The 18648-nt window shown below is 41.4% G+C and overlaps 1 protein-coding gene across 5 annotated transcripts in view; it reads right to left on the bottom strand.

The window, feature by feature from the left end:
- Positions 1 to 18648, bottom strand: part of ARHGEF3 (Rho guanine nucleotide exchange factor 3) — a 106944-nt gene that overhangs the window by 12373 nt on the left and 75923 nt on the right. For 3 of the 5 annotated variants that reach the window (XM_077184601.1, XM_054640261.2, XM_077184602.1), the window contains one exon: positions 1123 to 1230. In XM_077184601.1, coding sequence (XP_077040716.1) covers positions 1123 to 1230 — 108 coding nt within the window. Of the gene's footprint in view, positions 1 to 1122; positions 1231 to 2119; positions 2685 to 11406; positions 11706 to 18648 lie in introns of those variants that run through there. The other 2 variants (XM_077184604.1, XM_077184603.1) reach the window with 2 other exon arrangements.

Below are 18648 nucleotides of genomic sequence, written 5' to 3' on the forward strand. Positions count from 1 at the left end.
CAGTCACGCAGACCTCACCTGCACCGGGCCAGGCAGGGGCAGCCATTTGGCTGAGCCTCCAGCCCCGTGCAGAAATCTGCACTTTCAACATCACAGGAACCAAAGATGGGAAAACCAATGTCAGAAAATCCTGTAATATCAATTTTCTAGGTAATTACAACTACAGAAAAATTGAGTTCTTTCCCATTACTTTTTATTTCTCAATAGACTCCGATGTTTTATTTCTTTCCTTCTTAACAGGTAACTTCAGTAAAGCTCTAATTTAGGTAATTTTGATTAAGGAACATTTCTAACACATTCAAGTTCCTTTTACAGTTCCTCTTGAAGAAATTAGGCTTGTTAAATAATTATCTTTAGATCTTTGACATGCCTTCCTACACAAACTCTTTTAAAGAGGAAACAGCAGCTTTCTGGGCCAGACCCAGAGCAGTGCTGCAGCTCCCAGCTGTCACTGCAATTAGGAGTTGAGCACCCCAATACTTTGCCATCTCTAGGTCTGAAGGCACAAATGCTTTATAAACTAAAGTTTCATTAGTCTCCAAGTATGTATAATATTACATTCCTAATCTGTAACATAGAAACAGCATTTAAAATTTGTTAGCCTTTTATTAATTTTCACCATCACCTTCAGAAAATGACGTGGAAATTTCCAATTATTCACTAACTCTTTTGTTTAGCTAAGGTCAATGTTCACTCTACAGGAGGAAATTTAGCAGTCCTACCTGACCAGCTATACCAAAAATAACACTTTCAAAGAAACCAACCAACATTAACAAAAAGCATTACGGAATATTCTCATCATTAAATTTTAAAAGCAACTGTAATCCTTTAGTAAACTATTTTTAGATGCTACAAGTGCAATAGTTTTCTTCCTCGTAAGTGAAAAACATTAAACAGAGAAGTGTTTTTTTGAGGTGACAGCTGAGAGTTTTAAGCTGAGTGACCTTGTGGTGACAAGGCGCCTAAGCCTGTTTGGCACACTGCAGTGGCGGGTGCCCGTGTGCATCCCTGCTGCAGGAAGGCAGCGTCAGCTGAGGGGGAGCACGGGAGCTGCAGCTGAGGGGGAGCAGCAGCAGCAGCAGCAGCAGCAGCAGCAGCAGCAGCAGGAGGCGCTGCCCTTACCTGCAGGGTCTGGCTGAAGCGCTTCAGCGGAGTGGCTCGCACAGGGGGGATGAGGCTGGCCAGGGACGTGACTCTGGAAAGGGGCTTGAGCCGTTTGTTACTGGGCTCCTGCAGAACAAGGACAAGGAAGGAAAGGAAAAAAAGTCAGCAGAGTGTGAGCATAATCAGGTAAAGATTGTTAACAGTTCTGCTGATTTTCCTAAGAAAGCATTTGTAGCAAGAGTGTTTGCAAACCTGGTCTATCATTAGGGCAGTAAATAAACAAAAGCAGTTTCAAATGCTGACAGTGACAGATTGCTCTTGGCTGGTACATACAGGTCTGGAAACTGCTAAAAAATGTAATGATGGAGAAGCTGCCATGGCCAGGAACGGGGAAGGGAGGCAAAGAAACAGAAAATAATTTGATTGTTTTTACTCATTCTTAGCAGAAAAATTTTCAGCAGTGCTCTGCAGCTAATGCACGTTATGATAATCTTCTCACTGAAAGGAATGCTTTCAAATAGAAACAATTCTGTGTGTGCCTTTGCTTCTGGCACTGTCAGCATGTGACTCTATTCACTTAAATGTATTTTCTTCCAGAATATATAATTTAGACAGAAATCTTTAACTCTTATTGTCTCTGAATGCATGTTCTTATGAAAATACTCACATATACAGACAAACACATTAATAACATGCTTACATACACCTATTTTTTGCATACAATATAAAGGAAAATCAACAAAATCTACCATCAAGCACTCAATTCAATGTTGTCCTTCTCATATATATATTTTAACAGCACAAGAGCACCCAAAGTAATGTATTACCAAAATAATATGCCAATTGTCCTGCAGATATATATTTTAAAAAAACCAAAAACCAGAAATCGTAACACAGAAAAAAGTGATTATAAATACATAAAAATAGAACAGTTACCCTTGGCTTTCTAACCTCCATCTGACATTTAATGGATCTTGAACAGCACATGCAAAAGGCAACAGAAAAAGAGCCAAACCTTCCAAGTGAAGTTAAAAACCCCATCCAACACCATATTTCAAGGACATCCTAATGCAGTTCATCTTTCTTTTTCAGCCATGCTTATAAAGTTTGTGTAGGTTTGCTATGCCTCCAGTTGTCTGGACATAGCTTTGAGAAAATGAAGCATGCCTATTATCCTTTTCTTAATATAAAGAAATATAAATCCTTCTGGAAATAATGCAGATTTGTCATCCTTCTTGATACCAAACAATAAACCTCAGCAGCGATGCCACCATCTGTATTACTGGCAAGAAAAATTCTCTTCCATTAGTGCAGCAACAGAGGAAAGGTGAGAAGCAGCCACATATTTAATTTACTTCTCAGCAGGCAGACCTGGAAATCCATAAAAACCAGCTGAGATGAGCGACAAAGTGTTTAACCCTCTAGCAAAAATAATGTATTCCATCACACATGGCACCTGGCATTAAAGAAGTGTAGCAGTCTAAAGCAAGTTAAATCCTGATCTTCATCACTGCCCTGTGATTCCTAACCCTTCCTTTTCAGCAGGCATGTCTGTCTTTGAGGCAGGTTTCAGGAGCGTTGTTACGTCACTGCAGCATTCACATGCTTATATACTCACACACCTCTCAGCACCAGCATCCCACCCCCTCCCCAAACCAGAGAGAACCTTTGAGATTCCAGTGCAATTCTCCTCTAACTGGTGGCACAAGCAGAGCTGTTTGTGCCTGTTGTGAGTGCTGGTGCCCAGAGCAGAGCCCCTGGCAGGGCCAGCTGGTCAGGAAGGTGCTGCAGTGCAGGGACACGGAGCCCAGGGCAGTGCCAGCAGCACAGCCTGTGCCAGCAGCTCTGCCTCAGCAGCACGGGCACTCAGCACCCCAGCCCTGCTGCAAAACCTGGAAATGAACATTGTAGGGACTTCCCAGGAGATAGGGAGAGGAGCATTAGGATTAATAGAAATTATTATTCCTTCTTTATGCTGTATCCCTTCTGGTATCCATTGCCCCCATCCATTTCAAGGAGAAAAGTGCTAAGGCAGTATAATATTTACTAATGTTCATGATGCAAAACCTCACTGAAAACAGAAACTGATTTTAAAGATGAACTCCAAGCAGAGTTTCAGGCACCATCAAACACCATTTAGATCTTGTGGAACCTCTTGCTGTGAGCCACTAGAGGCCAGCCGCTCCCCCAGCAGGCAAAGCCAGCTCGGGTAACTGCAGTCCTGCCCTGCTGTGCCAGCACCCCACCTTGAATTCCTCATGCATCTATCATGTTCTGATTTCACACGAAAAATTCTGACCAGAATCAGAACAGCTAAATGTGCAGTTCAAACTGAGAATTCAATTTTATGTAAAGAAATCAGCATTATTACAGGATTCTCTCAAATAACACTATTACAGATAACTTCAGAAGCCTGAGACTTTACACTTTTACCAATGAGTTCTAAAAGAAAATCTTGTTAATCCTAGGTTCTTAAATATGAGGAAAGCTTTTCTGAATACTTACATGATTTTCCCCTTCACTAGAAACTGTGTGGTAGGTTAAGACACTGAGCTGGAAGTGAAAACTCATCAAATCTTAGTGTTCCAGGTGTCATTTTATTCAGAGAAGTCTCCCAAAAGCCATCAGCATTGTGTCACCCTTTCTACTGTAGAAAAATGAAGTTTGTACAAATAAGGCTTTGATTGCAATGAAAATACAGCACTACCAGAGCAATTCTAACACTGCCAGACAGTAATGCTGAAACTGCTGCACATGTGATCCCAGGATTTCTGCTGTACTGTCTACATCCATTCTGCCTCTGCCTCCCCTCTCATCAGCACCCTCATTCCCAAGCTGTGTCACCTCTCCAAACCAGCACTGCAGAGAAGCTGAACAAACTACTGAGGCCAGTCCAGAGAGGGAAAACTTCCACAGTCAAGGGCAAGTTCTGAACAGGTGGGTGTTTTTATCACCAAGTTCTGTTCATCACAGCCAACAACACAAATGGAAAGAGGGCACTGCATGAACTGTCCTGCTTTACCCAGAAATACTGACCACATTAGTCCAACATGTTCATTATCACACTAATTTGTCTCTGAAGACTCTCCAATTTTCCAGTAAACCAGAAGTCCCACAGCCATAAACCCCTTTGGGGAATGAATCTTGAGCATGAGGAGGCTCCATGAGGACACACTGCACTGGTGGAATGAACCCCAGACTCCAGGCTGTCCTCAGAGCTGCCAAAGGTATCCCTGGTCCTCTCCTCCTGCCTCCCCCTCACAGCTCTGGGAACTTACAGGGGGGATCAAGAGAGAGGATTTAGGGGCTGGGTCCACTGCAACCATCACCTGTCCGGACTGGGAAGCAGGCCAAGTTATGACAAAAAAATTCAGGAGTTACAATGTGCTGCCTGACCTTTTAAAGCCATTATGATTGGTATTTTTAACAAACCTCTTCTTGCAGAGTTTTGAAATGACTGCATGTTGGACTGTATTTTCAGAGTTAGGAAGGCTTGCCAAAGCAATACGGGAAGTAAGTTGAAAAAAAGACCCAGACTACAGTTTGGCAGAGTTTCCAAAATGTGGAGCTGGTATATGTGAATAAGTAACATTAATCTGACAGGGCTTTAAATTTGATATAAGGCTAAATAAAGCTGAGGGAAACATGAGTGCAGGAACTTCAAAGGCTGAACTGTCAAGTGAAGTCAAATTAATACCTGACTAGGCTAGAACAATGAGCAGATGGCTTTTGGAGGGAGCTGTATATTTGAACTCAAGATGACTTCAGGAACATTTGAATTCAGAGACAAAAAAAAAATTTAGCTGCAAATACCATGAACACATGCAGCCTCAGAAAGAACTTGAAACTGTGAACAAACTCATAAAAGGAGCAAATCCGTGTCCAAAATATAGACAGCTCTGAAAACCAGACAATGGGCATTTCAAACAACTACTATGTCCTTTGGACATTTTTCTAATATAATATACTTTTCTGAAGAATTAGTAGGAAGAAAGACTAATCACCATAGCATAATCAGTGATTATCACCAATTTAAGATGGGAAGCTATCAAACAAGAAGTTTCAAAGGTGCCATGAATTAGGCATGAAGGACACAATGCTTCCAATTGCTTCTTCATTCTAATTTACTTCTTATTTATAGGTACAATTATATGTCCAGTATCTTCTATATATTAAACTCTAAGGCGATGGTTTAGACTACTGAGTAAGCAAGGAAAGCTCGATCTTTTAATGTATAACTCTCAAAAAAGACCCTTCTGCTGTGGGACAGCAGGAAAATGCAGCATTCAGCTCCAACCAGAGCACTGCTGGGAAGCCACACTGAGCAGATGAGCAGACTAACAGCTACCAGCTCCCTTTTCAGTAAAATTTAAGTCTTTTTGCCTTGCAGAACTGAGTAATGTCTTGCTTTCTAAACTGTCATATGGTAATTTCAAAATGATGACATCCTGACAACCAGGTAACTTTTGTATCATTATTTTGGGGCTGATGCACAGACCCAAACAGATTGCTATTTAAAAGCCTGAATCTCAGCACACAGCACGAGCTCCAAGGGCAAGCTGGCTATTCCAACAGCCATGGAAGTGTGTAAAAGCAGAAGGTCCTGTGAAGAACTAGGAACTTACATTAGCTGAAATGCACTGACGGCTAAGCTCATGCTGTTTCTGCTTCTTCATTAGTGAAACTGGCACCTAATAATTGGTTATATTGTATCCAAGAACACAGTACACAGATATGAAATCTTCTAGAAGGCTATTTAGGGGAAGAAGGTAATACTTTGGTGCTCTTCATCAGCAAAATTAAAAAAAACCTCTTTTACTAGTATATGTAAATAATGGAATATATTCCCTAAATTCAGAGGGAGTTAAACCCATTTAACTGTATCACTTTTTGATACAATATCATTCAAGACCACACACAGCCTAATTATCACTCTTTGGTGGATAAATTACTCTAGCAAAAGACTGCTTTTCATTTCCTAACAAACAGAAAGAAAGGAAACAAAAAGAATGAGGCCAGATTCCCTCCATATTGCCCTAAGAACATCAGAACCAATGACCTGGATAACACATGCTGAATAGCAGCCTAGGTGCCATAGAAAAGGTCTTCACTTGCTCCAGTACCTCACTTCAAAATTCTTCCACTCTGTGCTCCTCAAGGGCTTAGCCAGTGATTTCCTGCCAGTGAAGAGCCAATGATGTTCACTGCTGCTGGGATTGTTTTTCCACCTGACTCCCATCTCTTATCAGCAGCTTCAACAGTGGTGCCCGTGTCGGAGGGCTGGTGCTGAGTCCCACAAACAAGGGAAAATGTTTCCCTGAGGGGCCATTATTCTTGTGTCTGCTGCACTACTGTGACCAGGATATTGTGTTGATTTTTCTGATTGTATTTAAAACCAAACTCAGCAAAAGGAACTTACAAAGGTTTTTACCCAGCACAGAAAATAAGTGCTATGTGAAAACTGGTACAGAAACTTAGCATTTTAGAATAGTAGAATTTATCCTGTTTACCTTTAACCTTCAGAGGCCAACTGAACCCACACACAAAGTGGCTGAAATTGCCAATGCCTCTTAGAACCTCAACTTACTGGAGTTCAGCAAGTTCTGAGACATTTACAGCAGTAATTCTGGATTTAAGGTGGCTACCTTGCTTAACATTTTATAAAAATAATGCTGGTTAACTTTTTTCCATTTTTGATGTGAATCAGGACAAACAAACATACAAGCTATTCATTCTGTGCTATGGGAGCATTCATTAGGGAAAAATGTTTTAACTTAAATTAGTCTCAAGAGTGTTAAGAGTGTAATAAATAGAAGACACTATAAATTGAAACAGTACAGTAACCTTTGTTTCATACCTAATTCACAAGCAGTGCCAGGAAACTCAAACAGAACCATTCTGTTTCAGATTTCAAGTAAGTGGCTATATTTCCATACGCCTTAAAGGTTTCCATACTTTAAAGGTTATTAGTTTTTAGTCAACTTTATAAGGGTAAGTCAACATTTGTCATGGCAGGAAGCCCAACAATATTATTTTTGTTAGTCTGCTACTAGTTAAATTGGCCTCAGATTAAACAGCTCTAATAAATGCCCCTGAAACTTGGAGTTTAATAAAAAAAACCCACATTCAAGCTCTGTTCCACAGGATGTTATCAGTATTTAACCTTCAGCAGGATAAAAAACAAAACAAAACAAAAAAGGTTAAAATAGAAAAAACAACCTATGTTACAACAATCCTTAACACAGCAAACACTTAAATCTAAAACTAAATTAAACCAAGCATCTCAAGCTTTATGTACCTTCAGAGCGAAGCAAGTCTAAAACCAGAACAACATTCTCAATTAATTTTGGCACTAAAAAGACTGGGGTTTTATACTGAAACAGCAGAGAATTTCCCTTTGCTTCATAGTATCTTAGAAAGATTCTGATTGGAAAATTATAGAACAGTGCTTCTTCTAGAACTGAGGTGTATGGTAAAGAAAAACAAAGTAGGTGACTCTAAAGCAGATCTAAGTATAGTTCAGTGTTGTACAAAGGTAACGAAATCACCCACCTGAGTCCATACTAAAACCTGGGGCATCCCTCTACTAAAACTGCCAGCATCTCAAAGAGAATTTAATAAGCAATTTTAGTGAATTGACACAAAGGCAAGTTGATCATACAGTTCAGTGTGTGCACTGGGGATACAATTTTCCTTGAAATCCAAAAGCTCCCACGCACCACCTGCACTCCCTGATGGTAGCAGGAAGAGGTTTGTTGTTCCTCCTCTGTCAGTCTCCCTAAAATCAGCAAGCAAACAAAGGAAAATCCAGAGACATTTTGTTTTAATCACAGCTTTACAAAGAAGAGAACCTGAAATGATAGCTGGGGTACAATCAACAACCACTTAGGGAAGTGATGAAATATTCCTGGTCAAAGACAACAGTGAAGTTTGCAGGATGTTATCCTAGCATGTGTTAATCAAGGATTGGCTCCTGGCTGCACACAGGCTGCCCTCCCTGGTCACCACCCTTAGGGCAGATTCCATTTGCCACAGACAGGGCAGAAGCACTCAAGTGTCAGCAGCATAAGCACAAGCTGCATTTGTCTGCAATATCCAGAAATCAATACCTCTATCAGGAGTTAGGAAATGAAGGCAAATTAACAGAAAAACCTCACACTGAGGTGAATTAACACAAGCAACAGAAACCCTGAAAAACCCAGACAACTAATGTAGAGTTGATTAAATTCTGCATTTCCTCTCATTACAAGCTGCTTGTACAGGCAATCTAAGAAAGACCTTTTCCATTCTGGAGCTGACTGGATATTAACCTGGACTGCCAATTAACCAGCAGATATCATACAGTGATTTAGTGAATGGAAAAATAAAGACAAGCTGTTTGTTTCACACTGCCATTAAGCAGAACAGATCAGCAATTCCAAGTGCAGGGGTCTGACATGTTTCCAGCTACACTGCACATGAACTTACCTGAAATATGTCAAAACTGCAACTTACAAGTATTTCATTAACATGAAATAGATACATTTAGGAAGATCAAAGAAAATTCATGACTTGGAGTTTATCTCATAATCTTCTGGCCTCTCTCCCTCTGGCTCCACACCTGGTTCCCTGTTAATGATGTGCCATGGCCTAGAGGCTGCTGGGTTCCCCTTCACATTCCCCATCCCCAAATAAACACAAATAAACACCATCCCAAATAAGCACCATCCCGAGCAGCAGGCGGCCCAGGGCTCCTGCACCCGTGCTGGGAGGATGGCAGGAGACAACAGAAGACAGGCTGCAAACAGCCCTGGCCCCGAGGTCTGAGTCCTGCCCTGCAAGGGCTGTAAGCAGATTTACAACATACTGGACACACAGAGGAGTTGTCTGCCTCTGCTGTAGTTTTCAGAGCCTAAATCCTGTGTTGGATCCTGTATGGCAGAACAGGACACCCTTACTCTGAGGAATTTGGGAGTTCCTTGCCATGACCTCACACTGAGACCTTTAAACCTCAATCTGTGGCTGTGAATGCTCCTTCTCACCTGCTGCCCACCCAGCCTGGGTGGTGGCTTTAGAAGGGGAAAAATGGAAAATAGTGTTTGTCATCGGGAAAGGTGTGGGGCTTTTTATAACTAGAGTAAGCAAGTTTCAAATGTTACTAATTGTTTCTATTTTTGAATTATAAAAAAGTTGGGAAGAACCCAACACCTCTGTACTGTTCATCCCTAGAATTGCACTACAGGATTTTATGTGGGGCATGTAATGGTTCAAGTAAAGACCTTACAGTGTTTGCCATATTAACTCAGGTACTAGGTACTGCAGTGTTCTGCTGCCCTTAAACTGCACTTAAAAAGAACTATGATGACTTGGAACAGAACAACAGTTTTTTATCAGAATGCAGACTTTAGTGTTTACATATATTTTGGAAATTTCCTTTGTCATCGTTTTGTGACTGTGCAACTTTCCATGGAGTTTATGCCAAGGGAGCTGGCATAGCTGAAAGAAAGAGCCGGAAGCAGAAATCCTCACTTCTCTTTTCTGCTTTGTTCCTCAAAGCATCTACATAGCAGAAAATCAGTTCTAATCCAAATATACCAACGTTTATGCGCAATTTGAGTTATTAAAAAACCCAACCAACTTCCCATGTTAATAACTAGAAGGAAATTGGCGTTTGCAAAGGCAGAAACGCCCAGCCCGGAGACAGGAGCGCCCTGCTGCAGTAACACCCAGCTGTGGTAGAAGGCGCCCAACAGCTTTAATTCCCCTTGTAAATGCTAAAAGCTGAAAGAACAGCTTCGTGTTAGAGCTGAAGGATTTTTTCCCCGTACAGATTTCAAAGAAACAGGTTGCATACACCAGTCCTTATAATGCCTTTCCCAAAGAGTAGCTTTTATTTCTGCTTTCTTAATCAATGTTTTGGAGAGGTGGGTGGTCTTACAGGATATTTAAAAGTTTCTTTTTCAGAATGCTGGAATCCCATCCTACTCTCAGAAAACAGCTCGAAAGCAGAAGGGTGCATTTTCTTGTTCGTATAAAACACAAGCTATTTTCACGTTGTAATTTTGATTGATCACATCTGTTACTCAATACTTCCTCATGCTCTCAGCTTTCACTGAGTCTTTTTCTCTGGAATTTGATTATAATCCAGCTTCCTAACTGTAACAGCAACAATCCAGCTCTTCAGATCTCATAGTTCTATTAATTCACAAAACATCCCTTCATGCAGTAAAGGCTAAAATCATGTTTCTTTAATATTATCATTAATATAATGAGTACCTTTGAGAAGAACATTCAGTACACCTAACAGCTTGTGTTTTCCATAGATGCATACACACACACACACTCTTAGGGTGTTAATTTTTCAAAAACACATAGCTGAAAGAACTCCACTTCCCTTAAGCTCAATAATTAAGTCTCTCTATGTAAAAGTACACTGGAAAGCAACAGTGCAGCATCATCTCAGTTCTCAGCTGAACATCATGATTAAATAAGGTCACTGGGCTTATGTTACTTTTACTTTAGACCTAATCAAGTGGGGAGGTAATTAATCTTTGATGGAGATGTTTAAATGAACCTAACTTAATAAGCTGTCTTCAAGTTACTCAGCAAACAAAATTAATAAAGAAACTATATATTTAAGTAATAAAACCTTTCAGATAGATGTTCTGCCTTCCTCCAGAGCAGTCACAATCCTTAATGTCACTGTTTTTTTTCTAAACACAAATATTAACCTAAAGTATCAAATATCTAAGTTTTTCATGAACATTGCTGAATTTGAGTTAGTGAATAAGATTTTTAATGTCACTTGAAAGGCTTCCATGCTTTTTAAGCAATACAGCAGTCAATCTGCTGATAGGACAGGATTTTCAGTTAACTGTACATCAGATTAATTTTTTGTTTATTGTGATGAGGAAAAGACAGTTAATGTAAATGGTGTCTTAAAGTTAATGCTTTAAAGACACCATTTTACTGATTCCCTTCCAGGTCCTACATAAGTTTAACAATTTGTAAGTAATGCTTAGTCCTGGAATAAAATACAACTAAGTCTCTTTAAGCTACTTATGTAAAACAGGTACATCTCAATCAGATATTTTAAAGATTAATTTTCCTAAAGTGACAGATGACAAAAAAAAAAAAAAATCTAGATTCTGTTTCTGGCTTTATTCCAAAAGAAAGGTAAATACCTAGAGAAAGCAGTAAAGGATGCCTAAGCAAAACGGGTATCCATACACTGCAGCCTGTTCTCAAACCCCGTTAGTGTCCCCCAGCGCAATGCAGGTCACACAATAAAGAAAAATAAAGTTGCAACCGTGTCAGCAGTACCTCGGTCTCTTTAGCCGGGCTGGTCACCGTCTGCGCTCCCAGGGCGAAATTCGCCCTCTTGGCGGACAAGTAGCAGGGATAATCCTTGGCCACCATGGTGGCTGCGGGAGCGGCGCTCCCGGGGCTCGCTGCCGGCTCGGTGCGAGCGGCGGGCGGGAGGCGCCGGCCGTGCCCGGCCCCCGGCAGCGCTGTGGCTGAGCTGCGCCCCGGCCCGCGGCCCGGAGCGCGTCCCCGCGGCCGGCCCGCCGCACACTGCGAGCTGCGGCAGCGCCAGCGCCGGCCCGGGCGGGCCCAGGGGCGGGGCCGGGCCCCTCACACACACCCTGGGGGCCCGCCCGCTGTCGCTGCCGCGGAACGAGCGCTTTGGGCCTCGCTGCGCCTTCCGCTCCCCGTTCTGGCCGCCGCAGCACTGAGAGCGCCGGGGACAGGACACACGGAGCGGGCGCTGCCCGCAGGATGGCTGCGAGAGCGGCTCTGGCAGCCGAGTGACCCGCAGGAGGCAGGGCAGGAGGGCAGGACTGACAGCGCTCCCCCATGGCACAGACCCCAATCCAGCCCGGGCTCCAGCCCTACAGCCGGCACTGGCACCCACATTCAGTGCGCTGTGCTCCCGCTGATCCGAGCGGAACCTGCACCATGTCACTGAGGATGTCACGGTGCCACAACACAGAACATTGCTTTTACTCCCTCCTCAGCATGCTTTTCTTTTTTTCCCCTCCTAGCCCTATTGCTGCTTTTTTCCTGTCTGGCAAGCTGGAGTTTGTTTCTTGTGTTTTAAAAGTTCCACTTTTGTTCCTCTTGTTCAGCCAAATTGCTCCCCTGCCTGCATCTCTCATTGTACCGAGCTGAAAAAGTGGAAAACCACTTCTGACTAAAGTATCTCACAGGGCATTTCAGTGTCTGTGCAGCCAGGCAAATTCTGTTTGATGGTTACCTTAAAACAAAGGTAGTGAAAATTTCCTAAAAAGACATAGGAAGCATTAGGGGCCCTGTTTGCAACACAGGATCAGTCTGACAGAGACTATAATACAGGGACAAGGAAAAGGAAATTGAGTAGGAAGCTGGATGGGGGAGGAGGGAAGAATATTTTCAGCCATACAGAAGCAGCCCAAACAAGAATAACTTCACAGACCTTGAAAATAACTGATTTTAAAGGGAGATCATGTAGAGATCATTGAGAGATGGATGTAGCTTTACAAGCATCTATTTTTCTAAAGGCTGTTAATCAGATAATGATGACTTTAGAATAAGATTAGTCAAATAACAAATCTAGTCTTCATTTGGACACTTTCCTTTGACTTCACCCACATACCAAACATATAATAAGCTCTCACACTAATCCTCCCAGGCCTTTGGAGGAGTAGCTGTAGTACAAGCAGAGACGCTCTCCTGTGCCTGTCAATGCTCATCTCTATTTTATGGTAGTCTGTCCTTAAAACACAACCTCCACTAGCTTCCCTTCCCAACCCTGAAATTCCTGCAAAATCACTAGAACAGTTATCAGTACTTCTAGATGTGCAATGATTCTAGAACAAAATGTGACATTGGAACATTTGGATGTTCTGTGCCTCCTCATCTGCATCACAGTAGGGTAAGACAAGGTTGACTGAAAGTGAAAGTGCTGACAAGAGGCACAGAACAGCTTTCATGCAGATAAGGGTTAAGGAGATAGGACATACAGACATGAGGGAGATTAGAGCAGATGTGATAAAGACCTACAAACCACGGCTGACAGAGGAAGCAAATATGGAATTATTTTTCACTGCGTTCAACGACAGGGAAAAAAATGGTGCATCAGATTAAATCAGACAGTGGCAGATTCAGAGCAAAGAACAAGGAGCTAATTCTTCATATTATATACAACTTTTGTATTATACACAGTGGAAGTATCTGTCACAAGATGCTGCTCCTAAGAAACATTCTCAGACACAACTTCTTGACCATTGGGGCAATATTTTGGGAACACCATGACTGGCTATTTCTGTTTTGGACTCTTCTCTAGGCATCTACTTCTCACTATCACTGGATATTTGGAGTTAGGTGAGATCACTTCTTGCAGCCATCATGTTACTTTCCATATTAAAAAAAAAAAGAAGAAAAATAATGTAGCATTTTATTTGAAGACTACATACAAGTCTTAGCTCAGGATTTCTGAAGCTATGAACAGTTACTTCAGTCACATGAATGCACACTCACTTCTGCAAGTCTTCCTCCATGTGATGTTCAGAGGACACAGCTCTGAGCACTACAATGTTGGGTAGTTTATCCTCACATTTCAATCACATTAAAATACCACTACATACAAATTGTAAAAAATGGTCAAGAAGCTCCATGAGAGCACTGCAGCTGCTGTGTAACCATCTAAACCCAAGAAGCCTTGATTTCAAATACCATCTGTGTATGTTTGTTTATGAAGGTGTATGTTAACACCATTTCAAAAATCAGCTTCACTTAAATCATTTAGACAAAATACCTTCAGGGCATGTTCTCAAAGCAATATAATCCTGTAACATGCTTCATGGCATGAACAGCACTTCACACTGGACAAGAGTGTACTGGTTTGGAGATTGAATTAATGAACTTGAGTTTATACACAAAAAATACGCCAAGAAAGGGATCCTGTCATTTCTCCATTAATCAGGCCAGTGCATTTCAGCTTGACTAAGTATTCTTAAGAAACACAAGAAAAAATAATTCTAAGAGGAATATGATTGTCAATAGGCAGGACCTTCATGTCAGTAAGTTTCAGAGCAACTTGTACCTACAAGACAGACTTCAATGAAAGTAGGATGCATTAGACTCCATGGACATTTGTTTACTCCACCAGAAAAGTGTAAATACAGTTTTAGAAATGAAATTTGGACCCAAAGTTCTTTGATGAATGGCACTGAACTTTCTAAGTATAATATTATCTGATGGAATAACAAATGCAAACAACTCTCAGAGAGCTGAATGTCTGTAGAATGCTATGTGCATTTATAAACAATGAATTGTGATTACAGTTTAGTCATGGTATTGAATCCCCTCTCTGAACTGTGTATCAAACACTTGGAGTGCCTTCTGAAAGATCTTACAAACTTAGTGTGATTTATATTTCATTTCTACATGGATTTAGATTGCACAGTGGCTGCCCATCAACAGTCACTGCACTGTGCATGTGCACATGGGCCCAGGCAGAGCCAAACATCAGCTCATAAACCTCTGGCTGAAAGACTCCCTAGAGAACTCCAGTTGTACAGCAGGAGAAACAAAGGTTTCAGTGATTCCACTAGGTGTGGAACCAGTGAGTCCACTCTTTCCTAAAATTATAGTTAGACAAGTCTACACTAACACTATAAAAATTGTCAATCTGAATTGTAAGGTACTTGCAAAAAAATCAACTAGTATTTGAGATAAAATGATGGTAGGAACTAGATTGCAGAGCAGGCCAGTGCATCAGTTTTGCCATTTCTGGAACACATTTTTTTGTGGGTTTAGTTCAGTGGAGGAGGTGTAGGAGGGTTGTAAAACCTATTTAGGCCAACAAAGAGCTGACTTACCTGTCAGGGAGAAGTAAGGAAGGTATTTGGTAAGTCGGGAAAGCCCAGCTCAAAGGGCCCTAGCACTGCTGACCTGGTTGAGGTCTGAAGTTCACTGACAGAGCTGTTCTGTGGTCATGGTTCACACCTATGCCTTCAGTTCACTCCCTCAGAGATTCAAAACTTAACACAGAAGTAAGTCTTGCAAAAACATCTGTCAGCACAGCAAAGCCCTTTGAGATGTGCTCGGGTTCAAACTTTACAAAAGACTTAAATTAAGTAGAAATATTGCATACACATTTCAAGGGAAAAAAAACCCCAGTAGCTTAGAGTTTATGAAGTATCTCTCATAACCTATGCACCCTTCCTTTCATTTAAATTGAAAGGAGGTAGATTTAGATTAAATATTGGGGAAAGAACTTGTCACTGTGAGGGTGGTGAGACCCTGGCACAGGTTCCCAGAGAAGTGGTGGGTGCCCCATCCCTGGAAGTGTCCAAGGCCAGGTTGGATGGGGCTCCCACCACCCTGGCCTAGTGGACAGCGCCCCTGACCATTGCAGGGGGTTGGAATGAGAGGATCTTTAAGGTCCCTTCTAAATCAAACCATTCTGTGATTCCATGTATGTGGTTTCACAACAAACAAACCAACCAATAAACCAGAGGCCACTGCTTAGGAGAGATGCTCTTCACTGCTAGGAATATTAAAGCAAAGCTACAATTCCTCCCATTCTGAAATGAGCAGGCAAAGTCAGCCAGGCTAATGCTGCACATACTGAGTATCTCTAAAGCCTCTCTCCAACATGCTCCAATCATTAGCAGTCTTTCCTTTCAGAAAAACAAACTAACAACCACCACTGAAACCACATTCAAACAATCCAAAAAACTTTTCAAGCAGTCTTTTTAATCAAACTTGAAGAATTTGAATCTTCTCAGAAGATGCAATGCAGAATCACTGACAGTGTTGAATGAGAAGCCAGAAATTATATAAACTGCTAAAAAAAGAGCATTTATCAGGCAGTTACCCAGCTGTTCAAGAAACTGCAATTTCCTCATTGCAAATACAGATTGTTCACATGGTAACAAGTTCCAATTCACTAGGTAATAAATATTAGGAAGACACTGCTTGATTAAACACTTTGGTGCTGAGAAATTCCAATAAAATATTAGACACTAAGTGATTATCATTAAAAATGTGCTCTCAAAAACCACACCTGTAATTTTTCCAGAGTCCTAATCATGTAAAGATCAGTGCAGAAAAATGAAACACATTTCAATGAAACACAATGAAACTCTGTGGAACATGTGACATCACCAAACTGAACCCCACATTCCTATTCTGTCTTGATTCTCCATTTGAAGACCTTTCACATGTTCATTATTAGTGCCACGTGTGGAGTACCATGAGAAGGAGGAAGTTATGTTTCCTCACTGTTATCATGGGCTGTGCTTTGGGATTTGCAGCCAAGATGCCCTGAACTATTCCCCAGCTTTTCAGTCAGTAGCAGGAGTCTCCCTTGTCTCCCCCTATGAATGATGGCTGTTCCAAAACACCAGCCCTACCCTGAAGGACACTCATGTCAAAGTGATGGTGAGCCATGGTTCTCACACCAACCACCACAAATGGTTTGCTGTATAAACACACACCCAGTTCAGGCTGCTTTCAAACTCACACAGGGCTTCTCCATACAAATGTCACTGGTACAGCAATTCTGCACTGGAAGAGAAACAGATCAAACAACCTGCCAAGTTGTTTTGATTTGGTTTTATTTTGCTAAATTCATGTAACTTTTGATTACCACAGGAAATATTGTACAGTTAAAGGATGCCTTCTAACAATCACTTTCACACTGAGGCAGAAGCACTCCTTTCACGAGCTTCTCTAGGGATAAATAACAGCTCATTTTGAAATCTGCCTCAGATTCATACACAAAAACCATTTAGGTGACTGGCCTGCAGCTCAGTGCTAGGGCTGGCTGGCCTGGAGACACTGGGAAGGGTTCACACTTCTCCACCCACACCCACACCCAGCAGTGCACAGCACTGCTGGTCCCTGAGGAGGGAATCACTGGGTGTGGTGAGTTGGCCAAAATGATCCTCCACGAGTCACACTTACAAAGAAGTTGGTAGAGTTTGTCTGAGTACACTTCCCTGGGGACAGCAGAAAGGAGGAGGATAGGGCTGATTTATCCATGTGACTTTAAACAGCTGCTCAAATTCTGTACAGGGTGAATTGATCACCCTAAGCGGAGCATCCTTTCCTGCATTTTTCATTGAAAGTCATTCTAGGGAGAGGAAATTACTGGAAATATTTGTATGATGTTCAAATGAGATTAAATGTAATTAAAATATTTTTATTTAAGTTACAGACAGTGGGGGAGCAGAAATTTCTCTCTAGAGCATTTATGCTGACTGGAAAATTAAGTAACAAATTTCTTTATGAGAAATCATTATCCCTAATACAAAATGTTCAGCAAGACATCACAGTAGTGGTCTATTTTTTGTGTTGATTAAATTTTATTACAAAAACATTTATATTACATTAGTAACTCCATAAAATTAGTCCTCAGAGTGGATAGTATTTTGTAATTTTCTGCTGTATGTATGCATGTATGTTTTTCTTATATATGTATGTATGCCCAGATAAGAGGAAGAAGAAAATTCTGTTCTTCTATTCAGAAGCAACAGGAATTTCCCCTCTCTATAACTGATCTCACAATACTGGCCAAATGCCACTTGGTTTGACCTTCCAACCATCCCCTCCAAGTGCAATATGCAAAGCAAAATTTGGGGTTTCTAGGGTTTATTAGGCAAATCACATAACCGGGGGATGAAAAAAAATCTAAATCCAAACCAAAGCCTACAAAAAACCTCAAACAAAAATAAGTAAACAAAACCCCTAAAAAAACCAACCAAACAAACAACAAAAGAAGAGCTTGCAGCTCTTTTCAAGTCCTTTTCAAGTCAGAAATAAAACTAGCAAAAAAGGATATGACCTGGGTCTTTTGTGTTGTGTGTTCCTATTCACCTCTTTACCTAACCATACAAACCTCAATCCTTATTCTACATTTCTTTGTGTTCAGCTTGACACAGCTTACTGTGCTCACTCAGAGTCCCAGGCTGACACAGAGTAGGATTTTACAGGATGGCTGAGGTGAATTGGCAATTGGCCACTTGTGCAAGTGTAAACCTCACTTCCCTCTCGACCCAAATTCCTCTTCCTCCCTCTCTTCCTGCTCTTCCACTGGCACTGTACCCTCTCTCTGCGTAGTTCTTCCCAGCCACCTTATTACGACTCTAACATCCATTTCCTCACACAGCTAAGTCAGCAGTCTAGAAACCCAAAACCACTTTCTTTTGCCAGATCTCTTGTCTGCTGGTTTGGTGAGCTGAACAAGTTACTGTGGCATGAGAAAAGCACCAGAACTTACTGCAGATGAATGGTAAAAAAGCTTTCAGGTACAAATCAGGACAGGACAGGGAAAAGGTTGGTTTTTCTCCTCCTAGTAGCTCTAAACTGTTAGCTCAGCTTGCTTCATGAAGTCATACCCAAAGAATATTGTCATCATTTCATTCTTTGGATGAGAGACTTGGATCAGGAGCCTTATTTATTTATTTTTAAAAACAAACCCACCTACTAATTTCCATAACAACTGTGCACTATTACTCATCTAGTTGGTCATTTTTGCCAATTTGACTATCTTAAAATTAGAACATTTGTACCTCC

Source organism: Agelaius phoeniceus, chromosome 11, assembly GCF_051311805.1.
Source record: "Agelaius phoeniceus isolate bAgePho1 chromosome 11, bAgePho1.hap1, whole genome shotgun sequence".
In the NCBI taxonomy this organism is placed as follows: domain Eukaryota; kingdom Metazoa; phylum Chordata; class Aves; order Passeriformes; family Icteridae; genus Agelaius; species Agelaius phoeniceus.